Source organism: Hypanus sabinus, chromosome X2, assembly GCF_030144855.1.
Source record: "Hypanus sabinus isolate sHypSab1 chromosome X2, sHypSab1.hap1, whole genome shotgun sequence".
Taxonomy (NCBI): domain Eukaryota; kingdom Metazoa; phylum Chordata; class Chondrichthyes; order Myliobatiformes; family Dasyatidae; genus Hypanus; species Hypanus sabinus.
In genome coordinates, this window is record NC_082739.1 from 44156500 (window position 1) to 44173972 (window position 17473).

General features: G+C 39.2%; 1 protein-coding gene across 1 annotated transcript in view; it reads left to right on the top strand.

Annotated features, from left to right (window-relative positions):
• Nucleotides 1–326: 326 nt before the first annotated feature.
• Nucleotides 327–17473, top strand: part of LOC132385316 (uncharacterized) — a 47631-nt gene continuing 30484 nt past the window's right edge. The window contains exons 1-4 of the mRNA XM_059957335.1: nt 327–455; nt 1820–2116; nt 3792–4121; nt 4513–4605. Of these exons, the coding sequence (XP_059813318.1) occupies nt 2113–2116; nt 3792–4121; nt 4513–4605 (427 nt within the window). The 5' untranslated portion in view covers nt 327–455; nt 1820–2112. The remainder of the gene's footprint in view (nt 456–1819; nt 2117–3791; nt 4122–4512; nt 4606–17473) is intronic.

The window sequence follows — 17473 nt, forward strand, 5'->3', positions numbered from 1 at the left end:
CTTTGCGAATGCTCAGTGCATTTAAACCAAGCTCAGGCAGAATGTTGGATACCAAATTAATATAAAATTTAGGACCAAATCTGACAAACTTTATTTCTTCCCATCAGGGGCTCCAGTGATCTTGGAGGTGAACCAGTCGCATCTCGTCAGTGTCTGGAGAGGGGATTCAGTCACGTTGAACTGCATATTTACTCATAATGTACCTGAGGCCGACTGGTTCACTGTTTCCTGGTATAGGAAATCACCAGGGACTACTGATGTTCGTTACAAAGGGAATAATACGCATTGTGTCCCTGACGTCTGTCTGCATGGATTCAAACGCTGTAATGCATCACTAAAGATTGAACATGTCTCCTTTAGTCACTCTGCTAATCGCTACACCTGTACCGTGAGGGTACCTAGTGTCTACCCACCAGTAGAGGCAAAAGGCCAAGGAACACTGCTACAGGTTTATGGTAAACGTTTTTTGTCATTCTACAAGTATAGTTTCTGCAATGTGAATCAGTGTCAGAATCAGGTTTATTATCAGTGACGTACGTAGTGCAATTTGTTGTTTTGTGGCACCAGCCATTATTCATAACAGGCCAAGAAGCACTGCTGCAGGTTTATGATAAAACATTTGTATCATTCTGCAAATATGCAATCTTTGCACTGAACGTTTATTTAATACAATAATGTTAAACACGGTGGCATTTGTACCAAGCCATATACTGAAACATTGGTTGTGCTTGTTATCATGTATATCAATGAGAAAGCTTACCTTTCATTATGTTTCAACCTCAGCAAATAGGGGTAAATCGGTGTTGGTGTTTTGAGCGAATTTTGCCAGATCTGATAGGTAATATGTGGTCTCATTTTAATAGAGGATCATAAATCAGCTATGAAGATCAAGTCTGAAATTGATATTATATTTCTTCTTTTACTATCTATTTAGAATCAGAATCAGGTTTATCATCATATGAGGAGAAATGCCCTGTTGCAGCAGTACAGTGCAAAGCCATAAAATTAAAGCCATAAAATTAAAGCCATAAAATTAAAGCCATAAATTTAAAGAATAATTTATACTCCAGTGCCAATCATTCTATTTAATATTCCAAATAGCCAACAGTTCTTTCATTTCCAATATATTAACAATCCAATGAAATGAAAATAAGTATTATAAATAAACACCAGGCAATGGTAAAGAAATATCCATTGTACACAGTTTGGAGTTTAGTGGCGACATCATGACGACAAAAAATGACTATGTGGCAGAGTCTGGAGCTCACCACCTGAATGGGTGATCAGAGGTGAAATTCTCAACATGTTTCTTAAGTGCCTGTAGAGCTTTGAACCTGAGAAATGAGATTAAAATCTATTTTGGCTCTTATATACACCAGGGGTCTCATTACATGCCATGATTTTTTGATTGCATTAACATTTACAAATAGAATAACTCAGAACCCCACCAATTTCCCACTGAATTGACTTATTGTGCATTAAGATGATCTTGTAATTAGTACAGACTATAGGGCTGCTGCATGTGAGTTTGATCCAACAATTGCTCTTGTGATATTTTGGTATATAATCCAATTTAAGCTTAAACATGGAGTAATATTATACTTTTCCAACATATGTTTGTTCCTTGACACTTCTCACCTAAAGAATAGGTTGTTTTATCATTTGATACTACTCTTTTAAATTAATATATTCTGTATCAAGCTAAAGCAAATTTACTCTGTGAATCAGCTTCACTAACATCAAAATATATTAGTGAAGCTTGTTGACAGATACAGTCTTTATATTTTAATACAGTATATTGTGCTTTATTCTCTTTTAGAATCTCCTAAAATTTCTGTTCTGGATGGTCCTTTGGTTGTTGATAAAGAATCCGTCCTCAACTGCTCAGGCAACAGTTTGTTCGCTGAGGACATCTTCTTTTCATTGGCATGCTCAGGAACAAACAATTTTACAGGAGTTGCTAGACTGTGGAAGAATAATAATGGCATTTCTGTTGCCACCAGCCAGTTTAAGCTGGTTCCAAGAGTGGAAGACCATGGGTCTGTTTGCAGCTGTGAGATTAATCATAACACCTTCAGACAACCAATTAAAAGTCATATCAAACTAAATGTTATGTGTAAGTATAATCTTTGTTTTGTATGCTAATCTTCAAACTCTTATTATATCGACATTATTCTCTGTTATGACTGAGATGTATTTTGCTGTCTGTGATACTGCAACTGAATTTCCTATGTATTTGCTGTTTGTGGACCCAATTCCACTACTTTGATCACCCATCCACTCTTCACAACACTTTTTCCTTTTGCACCTTGCCTTGCTGTATACTTCAGTGTTCTCCATTAAAGTTCCCATTCTCTAGAACAGAAAGTTGATCCTTTCTGTGACTCTTGACCCACTAATTACTACCTCTTCTATGCAGGGTGAATTCCAACATTGTAATACATTCTAGTGAGTGTGGCTTTCTCTACACGGTTCCATTTTGATCCATTAGATTTTAATCACAGCTCGAACACCTCGAACACCATCATGTATCATTACATGGCCTCTTCCTGTTTTTCACCTAACCTCCCCTATTGCTTACATTATCCAAAAAATATAAGGCTTCAGGCATGTGTCCTTACTTCACCACCACCTTCTACAATCTCTCCATTACATCTTTGCTCATAGACTGCCTGTCCAAGGTACAACCCTGGAAGATTTGCAATGATTAAACCTTGGGAAGACATTGTCTTTGGCTGCTGCTAAAGTTCAGTGTCCCTCATCTTATTCTAGTGACAAAGAATCATTGAGTCACATAGCACAGAAAAGGCCATTTGGCCAATCTGGTCCATGTTTCCCATCTAAGCTCACGCCATATTCCTGCATTTCCCCTATATCCCTTCAAGTCTTTCTTAACCATGTACCTGCCCAAGTACTTTTTAAATATTATTAATGTACCTGCCTCAATCACTGCCTCGTGCAGCTAATTCAATGTGCTGACTTTTCAATGTAATTTCAATCACATCATCACAGAGACTCCCTACATCCACTTTTTATCTCCTCTCTCCACCTTTACTTTGACTCAACTGCTAATCCAGTCTTTTGCTGCAATCCGACTTGATTTTCTGCTAGCTTGTATTAGTTCAAAGATAGATTCTCACTTGCACTTTAAAATGTACACTGAAATAGATCATCTGCGATCAACATGAAAATGTACAAGCTCCTTACAAACAGCGGTGGGAATTGAACCCCGATCAGTGATCACTGGCATTGTAAAGTGATTGCATTAACTTCTATGCTACTGTAAATAAAGAAAATATCCAAATCTTTTTCAATATGTATTAACACCACAGATTCCACTCTTATGCTTCTTCTGTAATTGAAACCTTTATTGTTTCCAAATCAACAATTTATTACTTTTGTACTATTAGCTTATGGGCAGATCCCTCTATGACCTACCCTCATGGTAAACCCCTCACAGCCCTATAACCCCCCTCAAGAATTCTACATTTTTCCAGCTGTAACCTTGTGGAATCTCAACTTCTTTCATGTGATTGCTGTGCTAAGCTCTTGAATTTACTCACCATCCATGTGTACATCCATAGGCAGGAAAATTATCTTTAACTAAACCGTAGTTGCAAAACTTTGTTTTGGTAGTGGTCTGAACTTTAACACATAGATCCCTTGGAATTGCTGACCTCTCAGATGTGCTCAGTTTGTTGGTGACCAGCTGCTTTTATTGTCCACTCATGCATCAATTGTATCTATATTGCTTCAATCTACAATAAAGTGTGTATTGTTTTTATTGTTAGATGGACCACATGATTCAATAGTAACATACAAGTTGAATACCATGGATAATTACCTTCCTATCAACCATAGTGAAATCAGTGCTGTCATCGGTTCATCCTTGTTACTGAATTGCTGTATGATGAGTAACCCCGCTTCCACTGTCATGTGGACAAAAGTCAAGGGAAGTCCAAATGGAACATTACAAAATGACATTGGATTAAACTGTGCAGAAATACAGATACATTTAAAATTTGAAGATGAGGGAATCTATTGCTGTGTGGCGTACAACAACTACGGTAGCAGAAACACAAGCATTCGGATTAAAGCAATTCATGAAACCAATTATAAATGTAAGTATGCATGTATGTACAGTACAGTACTTATTGAGTTTGACGCAATCTCAGGAAATGAGAGCTCAGAATAATTCTGTATCTTTTTTGGTCTTTGTATGGTTGATGATTGTTATATTTGTTTGCATTTTAAAATACACATTCAGTGCTATAAGCATCAAGCGCTTGTGATGTTTTTTCACTGTAGGGCAAATAACTTCTAAAAATTAAAATGCAATTTTGTTTATTAATCCTCTAGGACTGTTGGAAATATTGAACCTGCTTTCAAATTGAATAAAGCAACTGCATTTGTTTTATTTTTATCTCTCTCACATATATCTCCAAACATTTTATTTTGTGAAAATGTTGACACCTTGAATTTTTATTTTGTTACTTATTGTATTTTTCACAGATTATCAACTTTATTATGCTGTGGTCCCCGTAACTGCAGTCATCATTACGATGATAGTGTTTTTTTGCCTGATCTGCAAGAGGCAACGGAAAGGTAAATCTTGAAATAAATCATTGGTTGTAGGTGTTAACCTTACTATTGACATCAATAGTGAGCTGAAAACGATGTGGTTTTCAATAGCCTGCATGATTGTACATTGCTTTTCAATTTTGTGTGTTCAAATGTTCGGTTGTTTTTATGACAAAATCTTCCTCTGTTAAGTAAGCAAATCATTTGAAGTTAGAGGATCGTGGAAGATCTTGTTCAATGTTTGAAATTTTATTACTTGTGCTCTTGATATCACCATAAAATTTATGCTAAAATGAGTAAAGATAAAGATAAAAGTATTATTTTAGTCTTCACAGAAATTATGCTCTCATTTTCTGTTAGATACTAAGCGTTTAAAAGTCTTAATTGGATTAAGTTGAAGGAAGTGAATGAAAGGTGATTTAAATTTTGATTTCGGTGATATTGTTCAGCGTTTGACTGGAAATGATACTGAAAAACTGATTCAACAAATCAGAGGGAGATAATAAAACAGGCTGTGACCATTATTTTCCAGAAGTCTTTGGTAAAGAAACATGATGATGAGATTCACAAAACTGATTTTCTGCAAAAGAGGAGATAAACTAGATTTCAGTTTAATTTGCTTCCGATGTTAGCATAAAATTTGGAATGAAACTATTAACAGGAGATAGTAAGATTTACTGTTTTTAAAGGCAAGTTGTGCAGGTTGCAGTATTTTTTACACCAGAGAGAAGCTGCAGTGATTGTGAGTTTAAATATATTTTTGTGAAAAAATTTTAAAGTTGGATCTTTATGGTAAACAGATAGCACACATCTTTGGCAACAGAACACTAATAAGGAATAATATTGAAATGTAATTTCTTAAGAGAGAAATGGCTCAGTGACTAATGTGAACATAATAAATAGGGGCAAGAGATGGTTATCTGGCCCATTGAGCCTGCTCTGCCATTCAATCAGATCATAACTGCTCTGGCCATGAACTCATCTCTACCTACCTGCCTTTTCTACATACCCCTTAATTCCCCTACTACGCAAAAATCTATCCAACCTTGTCGTAAATATATTTACTGAGTTAGCCTTTACTGCATCATTGGGCAGAGAATTCCACAGATTCACCACTCTTTGGGAAAAGCAGTTCCTCCTCATCTCCTTCCTAAGTTTACTCCCCTGAACCTTGAGGCGATGTTCCCTAGTTCTAGTCTCACCTACCAGTAGAAACAACTTTCCTGCCTCTAACTTTCATAATTTTATACATTTCTATAAGATCTCCTTTCATTCTTCTGAATTCCAGTGAGGCCACTCAGGCAACTCAGTCTCTGCTCATAGGTTAACCCCTTCATCTCTGGAATCAACCTGGTGAACCTCCTCTGCACTGCCTCCAGAGCCAGTATATCCTTCCTCAAGTAACGAGACCAGAACTACACGCAGTACTCCAGGTGCGGCCTCACCAGGACCCTGCACAGTTGCAGCATAACCTCCTTACTCTTAAATTCAATCCTCTAGCAATGAAGATCAACTTTCCATTTTCCTTCTTGATAGCCCGCTGTGCATGCAAACCAACCCTCTGCGATTCATGCACAAGGACTCCCAAGTCCCTCTGCACAGCAGCATGTTGCAATATTTTACTTAAATAATAATCTGATCTTCCATTTTTATTTCCAAAGTGGATGACTTCACATTTACCAACATTGTACTAATACAATAGGACTAATGCTCCTATTTATGTTGGGTAATTTTATTTACTCTTTATTGATAAACAGTAAGATTGGAATGCTACCATCTACTGGTTCACCTGCAAGTCACACACCATCCTGGAAGTATATAGTCAGACCTTTATTATCACTACATCTAACTAGTGGAACTCGCTAACTAACAGCACAGTGTGAATAGCCTCTAAGAAGAACTGCAGTGGCTCATAAAGATGGTTAACCATCACCTTCTCCAGGACAGTTTGGAAAGGGCAATAAATGCAGGCTTAAATAAAGCATTTGTCAATTCATGAAATAATATAAAAAATGGTTAACCATGTGGAATTGGAAGATTTGCAAAATTAGAATCAGGACCTACATTATAAAAACGTAAGAAATAATATGACTAGCAATGTGGAAAATTCTGAGAAACTTTTCAAACTTTGGAAAATTTAAGTAAGACATTTTGTGGGAAATGTTCAGATTAAGAGTGGCTTTAATCTGTTTAATCCATGAGTAAATTAGGCCAAAGGATGGAACTGTTCAATATTGCCTTTGCAGGCATAAATTTTTTCATTAATTCACATGATGTAGGAGCCCCTGACATTTGTTGACCTTTGTAAAAGAAAAGGGAATGATTTTGAACTTATTTTACTTGCTGAAGTTAGAGCATTATATGCAGAGGAAATTCAGTAATGGAAAATTGCAACATGGATTCTCCAGAACGCTATCAGGATGTGGAGTTACTCTTAATAGGATTAAAAGAAAAGGCCTTTGTTTTAGTTCTCCTGCAGAGGTCAAATGTTGTCTAACAGGATTTATGGGCAATATGACTAATGAGAAATTGCTGCAATATCTCACAAGAAGTTTTTGAGATGAAAACAATTTGAAGCAAATTTCAAAAAAGAAACTATGATTCTCAGGTTGATGTTAGTATAGTTTATGATATGCTTGAGAAATAATTAGTTGTTTGAAGAAGCGAAGCCTTAAAATACAGGTCGGCCATTGAGAACAGCGGGAAGACTTTAAAAGTGGGCAGAGTTAAAAAGGTGATGGTTATTTCTTCAGCAGTTTGAACGGGGCACAACTGTGCAAGCGCGTGGAGGTCGGCCAGTGAGAACAGAGGGAAGAGTTTAAAAAGAAAACAGCTTTACGGAGCGGGCAAGTGAGTAGAGGTAGAGAGAGAGTAGAAAGGCTATGGCAACATGTGGCTTCGGCGATAAAGGGCCGAAGCGAGGTAGGTTATCTGACTAGAATACAGACAGAAAGAATGTGTGTGAAACCAGTTTTCTGTGCTCAATCTCGGGTGTAAGAGGTCCTGGAGTCTCCCAGCCTCCTGGACGGCCACATCTGCAGCAGGTGCGTCAAACTGCAGCTCCTTAGCAACCACGTTAGGGAACTGGAGAGGCAGCTTGATGACCTTTGTCTGGTCAGGGAGAGTAAGGATGTGACAGGGAGTAACTATAGGCAGGTAGTCACTCCGGGGCGTGGGGAAATAGATCAGTAGGTTACAGTCAGGAGAGGGAAGGGCAAGAAGCAGGTGCTAGAGAGTACCCCTGTGGCTGTTCCCCTTAACAGTAAGTACTCCTGTTTGAGTACAGTTGGGGGGGGGGGCAGCCTACCTGGGGGAAGCAACTGTGGTCGTCCCTCTGGCACAGAGTCTGGCCCTGTGGCTCAGAAGGGTAGGGAAAGGAAAAGGATGGCAGCAGTGATAGGAGACTCTATAGCCATGGGGTCAGATGGGTGCTTCTGTGGACACAGGAAAGAAATGTGGGTGGTAGTTTGACCTCCAGATGTCAGGGTCCAGGATGTTTCTGATCACGTCCACGATATCTTGAAGTGGGAAGGAGAACAGCCAGAGTTTGTGGTACGTATTGGTACTAACGACATGGGTAGGAAAAGGGAGGAGGAATTGAAAACAGACTACAGGGCATTAGGAAGGAAGTTGAGAAGCAGGACCTCAAACGTAGTAATCTCAGGATTACTGCCTGTGCCACCAGACAGTGAGTATAGGAATAAAATGAGGTGGAGGATAAATGCGTGGCTGAGGGATTGGAGCAGAGGGCAGGGATTTAGATTTCTGGATTATTGGGACCTCTTCTGGGGCAGGTGTGACCTGTACAAAAAGGATGGGTTGCACTTGAATCTGAGGGAGATCAATATCCTGGCGGAGAGGTTTGCTAAGGCTACTGGGGAGGGTTTAAACTAGAATTGCTGAGGGAAGGGAAATGAACTGAAGTGACAGAGGAAAGGGAGGTTGGCTCACAAATAGAGAAAGCTTAGAGACAGTGCGAAAGGGAGGATAGGCAGGTGATAGAGAAGGGATACACTCAGACCGATGGTTTGAGATGTGTCTATTTTCCTGTGAAGAGTATTAAGAACAAAGCGGCTGAGCTTAGGGCATGGATCAGCACTTGGAGCTATGATGTTGTGGCCATTACAGAGAATTGGATGGTACAGGGGCAGGAATGGCTACTTCAAGTGCCAGGCTTTAGATGTTTCAGAAAGGACAGGGAGGGAGGCAAAAGAGGTGGGGGCATGGCACTGTTGATCAGAGATAGTGTCATGGCTGCAGAAAAAGGAGGGGTTGTCTACAGAGTCTCTGTGGGTGGAGGTTAGGAACAGGAAGGGGTCAATAACTCTACTGGGTGTTTTTTACAGATGACCCAATAGTAACAGGGACATCGAAGAGCAGATAGGGAGAAAGATTCTGGGAAGGTGTAATAATAACAGGGTTGTTGTGGTGGGGGATTTTAATTTCCCAAGTATTGATTGGCATCTCCCTAGAGCAAGGGGTTTAGATGGGATGGAGTTTGTTAGGTGAGTTCAGGAAGGTTTCCTGACACAATATGTCGATAAGCCTACAAGAGGAGAGGCTGTACTTGATCTGGTATTGGGAAATGAACCTGGTCAGCTGTCAGGTCTCTCAGTGGGAGAGCAGTTCAGAGACAATGATCACAACTCTATCTCCTTTACCATAGCATTGGAGAGGGATAGGAACAGACAAGTTAGGGAAACATTTAATTGGAGTAAGGGGAAATATGAGACCATCAGGCAGGAATGTTGAAGCATAAATTGGAAACAGATGTTCTCAGGGAAATGTACGGAAGAAATGTGGCAAATGTTCAGGGGATATTTGTGTGTGATTCTGCGTAGATACGTTCCAATGAGACAGGGAAAGGATGGTAGGGTACAGGAACCATGGTGTACAAAAGCTGTTATAAATCTAGTCAAGAAGAAAAGAAGAGCTTACAAAAGGTTCAAAAAAGTAGGTAATGTTAGAGATCTATAAGATTATAAGGCTAGCAGGAAGGAGCTTAAGAATGAAATTAGGAGAACCAGAAGAGGCCATGAGAAGACCTTGGTGGACAGGATTAAGGAAAACCCCAAGGCATTCTACAAGTATGTGAAGAGCAAGAGGATAGGACATGAGAGAATAGGACCAATCAAGTGTGACAGTGGAAAAGAATGTATGGAAACAGAGGAGATAGCTGAGGTACTTAAATGATCTTTGCATCATCAATGGGGACCGGAGAGGTTCCAGAGGACTGGAGGGTTGCGGATGTTGTTCCTTTATTCAAGAAAGGAAGTAGGGATAGCCCAGGAAATTATAGACCAGTGAGTCTTACTTCAGTGGTTGGTACGTTGATGGAGAAGATCCTGAGAGGCAGGATTTATAAATATTTGGAGAGGCATAATATGTTTAGGGATAGTCAGCATGGCTTTGTCAAGAGCAGGTCGTGCCTTACGAGCCTGATTGAATTTTTTGAGGATGTGACTGAACACATTGATGAAGTTAGAGCAGTAGGTGAAGTGTATATGGATTTCAGCAAGGCATTTGATAAGGTACCCCATGCAAGGCTTATTCAGAAAGTAAGGAGGCATGGGATCCAAGGGGACCTTGCTCTGTGGATCCAGAACTGACTTGCCCACAGAAGACAAAGAGTGGTTGTAGACAGGTCATATTCTGCACGGAGGCCGGTGACCAGTGCTGTGCTTCAAGGATCTGTTCTGGGTCCCCTCTCTTCATGATTTTTATAAATGACCTGGATGAGGAAATGGAGGGATGGGTTAGTAAGTTTGCTGATGACACAAAGGATGGAGGTGTTGTGGATAGTGTGAAGGGCTGTCAGAGGTTACAGCAGGATATTGATAGGATGGAAAACTGGGCAGATGGCAGATGGAGTTCAACTCAGATAAGTGTGAGGTGGTTCATTTTGATAGGTCAAATATGATGGCAGAATATAGTATTAATGGTAAGACTCTTGGCAGTGTGATCAGAGAGATCTTGGGGTCAGAGTCCATAGGACACTCAAAGCAGCTGTGCAGGTTGACTCTGTGGTTAAGAAGGCATACGGTGTATTGGCCTTCATCAACTGTGGGATTGAGTTTAAGAGTCGAGAGGTAACATTGCAGCTATGTAAGACCCTGGTCTGACCCTACTTGGAGTACTGTGCTCAGTTCTGGTCGCCTCACTACAGGAAGGATGTGGAAGCCATTGAAAGGGTGCAGGGGAGATTTACAAGGATGTTGCCTGGACTGTGGAGCATGCCTTAAGAGAATAGGTTGAGTGAACTCGGCTTTTTCTCGTTGGAGTAACAGAGGATGAGAGGTGTACAAGATGATGAGAGGCGTTGATTGTGTGGATAGTCAGAGGCTTTTCCCCAGGGCTGAAATGGCTTGCACAGGAGGGCATAGTTTTAAGGTACTTGGAAGTAGTCACAGAGGAGACGTCAGGGGTCAGGTAAGTTTTTTTTTTTGTGTAGAGAGTGGTGAGTGCATGGAATGGGCTGCCGGCGACGGTGGTGGAGGCGGAAACGATAGGGTCTTTTAAGAGACTCCGAGATGGATACATGGAGCTTAGAAAAATAGAGGGCTATGGGTAACCCTAGGTAGTTCTAAGGTAGGAACATGTTTGGCACAGCTTTGTGGGCCGAAGGGCCTGTATTGTGCTGTAGGTTTTCTATGTTTCTACAGCAGAGTAGGAACAGATTAGATGGAGGAATGCCACAGATTTGATTGGACTTTTCTAAATAGGAATATATTATTCTTGATATAGAAGAACATACTGAGTGTCAGTCAGAATATTATATGTATATGTGAAATTGAAGCTTAAATTAACTAGATGACATTGGTGTATTTTTCCATTGTGCGTTGAGAGCGATTTAAATTTATGTTCTCATATGACTAATGTTTCATTATTAGTGTGCTGAATTTTCTCCCCTTGCTCCTCTTGGGTCCCAGTCCCCCATAACCCATGAGTTTCCTGTTCTAAGCTCCAAGGATGCAATGAAGTCACCAAAAATCCTCATGACTGGAAACCTTTGCCTTCCTCTGCAATGCAGATTGAGTGCAGTTTACAAGATTTTGTAACCAAAGCGTGATGTGATCTGACCACTAGTTCTGAGATTTCTCATCATCTTCTATGGTCTTTTCAAAATTAATATACTGCATTTTCTCAACTCATGTATGGTGCTATCTCAGCATCTAAAATTTAAATGCATTTAAATACATTTCATAAATTTGGGCCATAGCCAAAGTGAACGCATGCAGTCTTTAGTTGGACACTTTGGTTGGAGCAGTTTGGCTGGTGGGCCAGTTTCCATGATGTACTACTGTTTGCCATGGATTTCTTAAAAAATGATATTCTGTTCTGTGTGTTGTATAACAGGACCAAGGTTAGAGGAAATTTATCTGAATTACATCTACATCAATGTGGGAACGAATCCAGTGGTGTTTATCTATTAGATACATTGTGCAGCCCATGAAAAGACATTTTGAACATATACTGGGAATATATATCCTTAAAACTTCCATTTCTAATAGATACAGCTTACTCATTTGTAGTGTTTCCATTTTATATTAATATTGCCATACACACCCCTACCGAAAGAGAATAGAAACTAATTTTAATAAATGCTTTAAGCAAAATCAAAGGATATCTTGCATCTAAGTGTCCTTTCTCCGGTTTTCTGGACTGAATTTGAAACAGAGTTATTCTCTGTTCTTTGGCAGGATATTCCAAATTTTTGGCTTTTCAAGATTCTCTCTGAAAATTGTTATATCTTTCTGCTGTGAATTCCATACTGGATGAGTCCCCTGACAAATACATTAGGATTTGGTGACTAGTTGTATTCTCTGCCAAAGGGTTGCCCTTTCCATTTTGCATGGCTTGTTTTGTAGTTTATTTGGGGGCTGATAGACTGAAGGTCAGTGGATGGCTGCAACGGGTTTTAAGTCAACAACATAGGCACGACTTAGTGAAAAGGTAGAAAGCTACATGCAACAGTGACACCCAATGACAACCATCATGACAGACACACATGGACAAACTATTGACTAGGATTATCTTGTCAGAAGTGAAGACATTCCACCCATTTTTCACTAGAAGACAAGAGGAGTTTCTGCTCCAATGATTATCATACTCAGGGAAGATAAGCTTAGCTGAGTATTATCCTAAATGTAACAATGCCAAATTAAAATTGAAGCAAATTATGTAACAATTAAAAATGACTCAAACAACTTACATATTTGTGTTACTCTTCTAAATTAACAAAATACATATTCAGGATAATGGACACTGAACAACAAAAATATTTTCCGCTTCATTGTTAATTACTGAAGCAAATGAAGTAGGCTGTTTAATCTTAATAATAATGTAACCTGCTCCTTGATACAGTCTCTTCTGCTTAAAGAGTTTTGATTGAATTGAATGATCTTTATTGTCATTATACACAGGTACAATGAAACTCCATTTGGCTTCCTCTCAGGCAATCAAACAAAGTGGTAGATAAAAACAAGACAGTAATAGAAAAACGGTATTAAATAGATAAGTAGCAGTAATGCACAAAGTGCCGTTAGTGCAAGTATTTGAGTCCTTGCGTGTGCTCACAGTTTCAGTCACTGTTCTGTGGGAGTGATGTGATGGAGGGCATAGCTCTGGGGTAGAAGCTGTTCCTCAGTCTATTTGTTCTGGTTTTCAGTGTCCTGAACCTTTTGCTGGATGGCAGCAGGTCTAACAGAGAGTGGCCAGGGTGAGTGGTGTCTCTAGTTATGCTGATTGTTTTCCCCCTGAGTCTGCTGGAGTAGATGGTGTCCAGTCCTGGGAGCTCCATCCTGACAATTCGCTGGTCCGCCTTTACCACGCGATGTAGATCTTGTCGCTCAGTGGCTGTGCAGCTAGCATACCACACTGTGGGGTTGTTGGTCAGGATGGATTCAATTATGTTTCTGTAGAAGTTAAGCAACAGCTTTTGTGGGAGTTTGGCCTGTTTCAGCTTCCTGAGAAAGAAGTGTCTTCGTTGTGTCTTTTTTACAAGCAGCGAGGTGTTGGTTGTCCATGTCAGCTGTTTTGACAACATAACTCCAAGGAACTTCAGGTTTTCCACACATTCCACTACCTCTCCTTGTATATAGAGGGGGGTGTGTACTCTGATCTCCTGAAGTCAATGATCATCTCTTTTGTTTCAGAAGTTTTAGGGACCAGGTCGTTGTCCTTACACCACTCTGTCAGATGATCCACTTCGAGCCCTGTAGGGTGTTTCATCCTCGTCCGAGATCAGGCCAACCACTGTGGTATCGTCCGCAAATTTAATTATGGAACTGGAGGTGTAGATGAGGGTGCAGTCATGTGTGAAGAGTGTGTAGAGCATAGGGCTCAGCACACAGCCCTGCGGGTGCCTGTTTTTAAGATGAGGGTGGTGGAGGTGTGCTTACCAATTCTGACTTGCTGTGGTCGGTCTGTGAGAAAGTCCATGTCCCATGAGCACAGGGAGGACCAAGGCCAAGAATGTTCAGTTTGCTGACCAGTTTATGGGGGATGACTGTGTCAAATGCAGATCTGAAGTCCACAAATAACATCCTCACATAGGTGTTCAGTTTCTCTAAGTGAGTCAGAGCAATACAGAGGGCTGTTGTGATTGCATCCTCAGGGGAGCAATTTGCCCGGTAGGCAAACTGGTGTTTGTCCAGATCAGGTGGGATTATAGCCTTAACGTGTGAGAGCACAACTCTCTCAAAGCACTTCGTGGCAATGGGTGTCAGCGCTACAGGGCGATAGTCATTCAGGTACTTCACAGCTGATTTTTTGGGCACTGGGATGATGGTGGAGGTTTTAAGGCATGTTGGAACAGTGGCAGTTGGTATAATAGGACAGTACTTGAAAAGAACTGGTGTTCTATACATTAAATTGCCCTTGTGAAAGAACAGTAGAGATAAGAAGTCCATAGAACAATCGCAGCCGTCATATATTCAATCACATTTTGCTTCCTTGCAATGAACTGTTACGAGAAACCATAGAAAAAAACCAATGACTGGAAAAGTCACTTGCATTTGCATTTCAGCTTGCCCTGGTTTGGAGCCACAGTTCTATGACTTTAAGAAGTGTGGTTAACTGCAGCAATTGTAAGTGAGATGTGTGGTATGCAGCTGGGTATGCCTTTAGCATAGGCTTTGGTGACCACAGTAGAAAATTGTAAATCGCTATCAATTAATTGTCAAGCTGTCAATCGCTACACTTTGGAGCCACAAGAGACTGCAGATGTTGGAAATGTGGAACAAAAATCAAACTGCTGGAGGAACTCAGTGGGTCAAGCAACAGCTGTGCAATGTCTTTTCTTTCTTTTCAAATTTTTTATTAATATCAAAATAGTGGATATAACATAATATTGCTACACAATTATTGGGATTACATTGTTAATGGATGACATATTCAGTTAATACAAAAGTAATAGCCCTCCCAAAAATGTTCGAGTACAAATGTAGAATGTATAAAAAAAAAGAATTAACATATCCAAAAAGGAAAAAAGAAGAAAATATACCCCCCAAAAAACTAATCTAAACAAAAATAACCAAAAAAATTTAAAAAAAAAAGAACATGGGCTGTTTATAACATCGAAAAAAATGGATCATTAGTGTCATCAACTCTGAACCTCCCTGCATATATTAACACAAGAGAGTAGATTTGGAAAGAGGTCAGATCACATCATATGAAAGTGTTGAATAAAAGGCCTCCAAGTCTTCAAATTTTATAGATGGATCATATATAACACTTCTGATTTGGGAAAAAAAATTCTTCAATTTGTTAACTCATCCTCTATATGTGCTAAAATTCGTTGATACGGTCAAAGTAGTGCACACGGCCCATATGTCTAAGGATAAATTAGCTCGTTATTATTCTCATACAAGTCCAGTGTGTGATAGGTGACAGTCTGAGACAGCCTCTTTAACCCATATGTTTTGGTCATGTTCCTCTTTGGAAAAAATATTGGGAAGATACCTTTGACATTATTTCAACTGTTTTGAATATTGATTTACAACCTCATCCTATTACTGCAGTCTTTGGTTTACCAATGATAGAACCACACTACTTAACCTCTTCAGCATGTCGGATGATTGCATTTCTTACATTAATGGTTAAAAGATCTATTTTGATGAATTGGAAAGAGATTAATCCTCCCACCACATTTCATTGGTTCTTTCAAACTATGTTATGTTTAAACTTAGAAAAAATCAGAAGTGTTAACAGCTGTGCAATGCCAATTTGTCAAATTATTACATTTTTACCATTTTTATTTTGATTGCAAATAAAAGTTAACAAAAGTTCACCAAGCTTGTAAATGTGAAGATTAGAGGAATGTCTGGATTGAGATCTACAATTGTAGAAATCAATAGCATATAGTGTGCAAGTTATGGTTTTAAATAAGATAGCTTGAGAGGTAATATTTCATTCCAAAAATGAAGTGTTGCCCTGCCTTTGTTTATCGCAGCATGTCACCTATTATTACAGATCAATAACATTAAGAAATGCATTGTTACAAAAATCAGTTTATAATCAATCAAACCATATTATTAAAAAATCTTAAAGTAAGCTGGGAAAGATAAGATGTTACAATGAGGATGTCATTAGTTCCAGTCTTTGCAAAGATTATGTTCGGTTGGTTCAGGTTATGGTCTAATTCAAGTAGTCACAAATTTGATTGACTGTATGAAGGCTGCTGGTATTGTGCAATATTTTTTGTCGCTATTTGAGAACAAGGATAATTTACTGTGTGCAATATCACAAATTTTCAAATACGTTTTAATGGAAATGGTGAATTTATAGCAGTGGCTTTAGCAACTAAAAATTATTTGTGCATAAATGATTTCACAGTCCCCAAGCCAGTTAAGTAAATAACTGAATTTGTTGAGATAGTTGAATTTTTGTCAACACTCATACTCTTTCCAAAACAGGAATGAGAACACATAGGAGATAACTGATATTGGATCCTGTGCAATGCTGTTTTTGAAATGTGGATTGTGAATGCTTATGAATTGTAGGGTGACACTGTAATGATTACTGTAATGCTTTATATCTCCACCTGCATGTTCTCTCTGTGACTGCATAGGTTTCCTCCAGCAGCTCTGGTTCCACCCACATTCCAAAGATGTATGGTTTGGGGTTACTATGTTATGCTATGGGCATGTTATATTAGTCTTGGAAGCATGGCAACACCAGCGGACTGCCCCCAGCACATCCTATGACCGTGTTGGCCATTGATGCAAATGACACATTTCACTGTATGTTTCGATGCTTCAATGTTCATGTGACAAATAAAGCTAATCTTTAAGCTTTATCTCTTTAAATTGCTTGACTCCAATGAATTTCACAAGGAAGTCATCTCCTAAACTGGCCCAGCTCCATTATAGGTATCATACCAAAAGCTCCTCCTAGAGAACTTGTCCTGTTTCATTAAATATATTTTCCCTTCCTTCCATTTCAAAAAAAAATTGAGATCTGATGAAGGTTCTCAGCCTGAAACATTGACTATACTCTTTTCCATAGATGCTGCCTGGCCTGCTGAGTTCCTCCAACATTTTGTGTGTGTTGCTCAAAAATACTTCTGTTCATTAACCTGAATAATCATGTATTAGGAATGTTGCCAAATGTGTTACCATACCAATCTGAACATATTAAACAGTTCTATCCCCAGCCTATATTGATTAAGATCATTCCAATCATAAAATCAAGGTCTAATGTTTTCTTACATTTTAGTTTGTAATGTCCAATGTTTTTATTTGATTTTCACTCTTAAATCCTTGATTTTTGGAATACTTAATTTATATCTGTTCTCTTATATTTTAATGCTCTATTTAAAGCTTTTGTAGTTCCTCCTACCCCAATTTATTACTTAATCTTCCAATTGAAAGCTGACTTTCTAAACACAAGA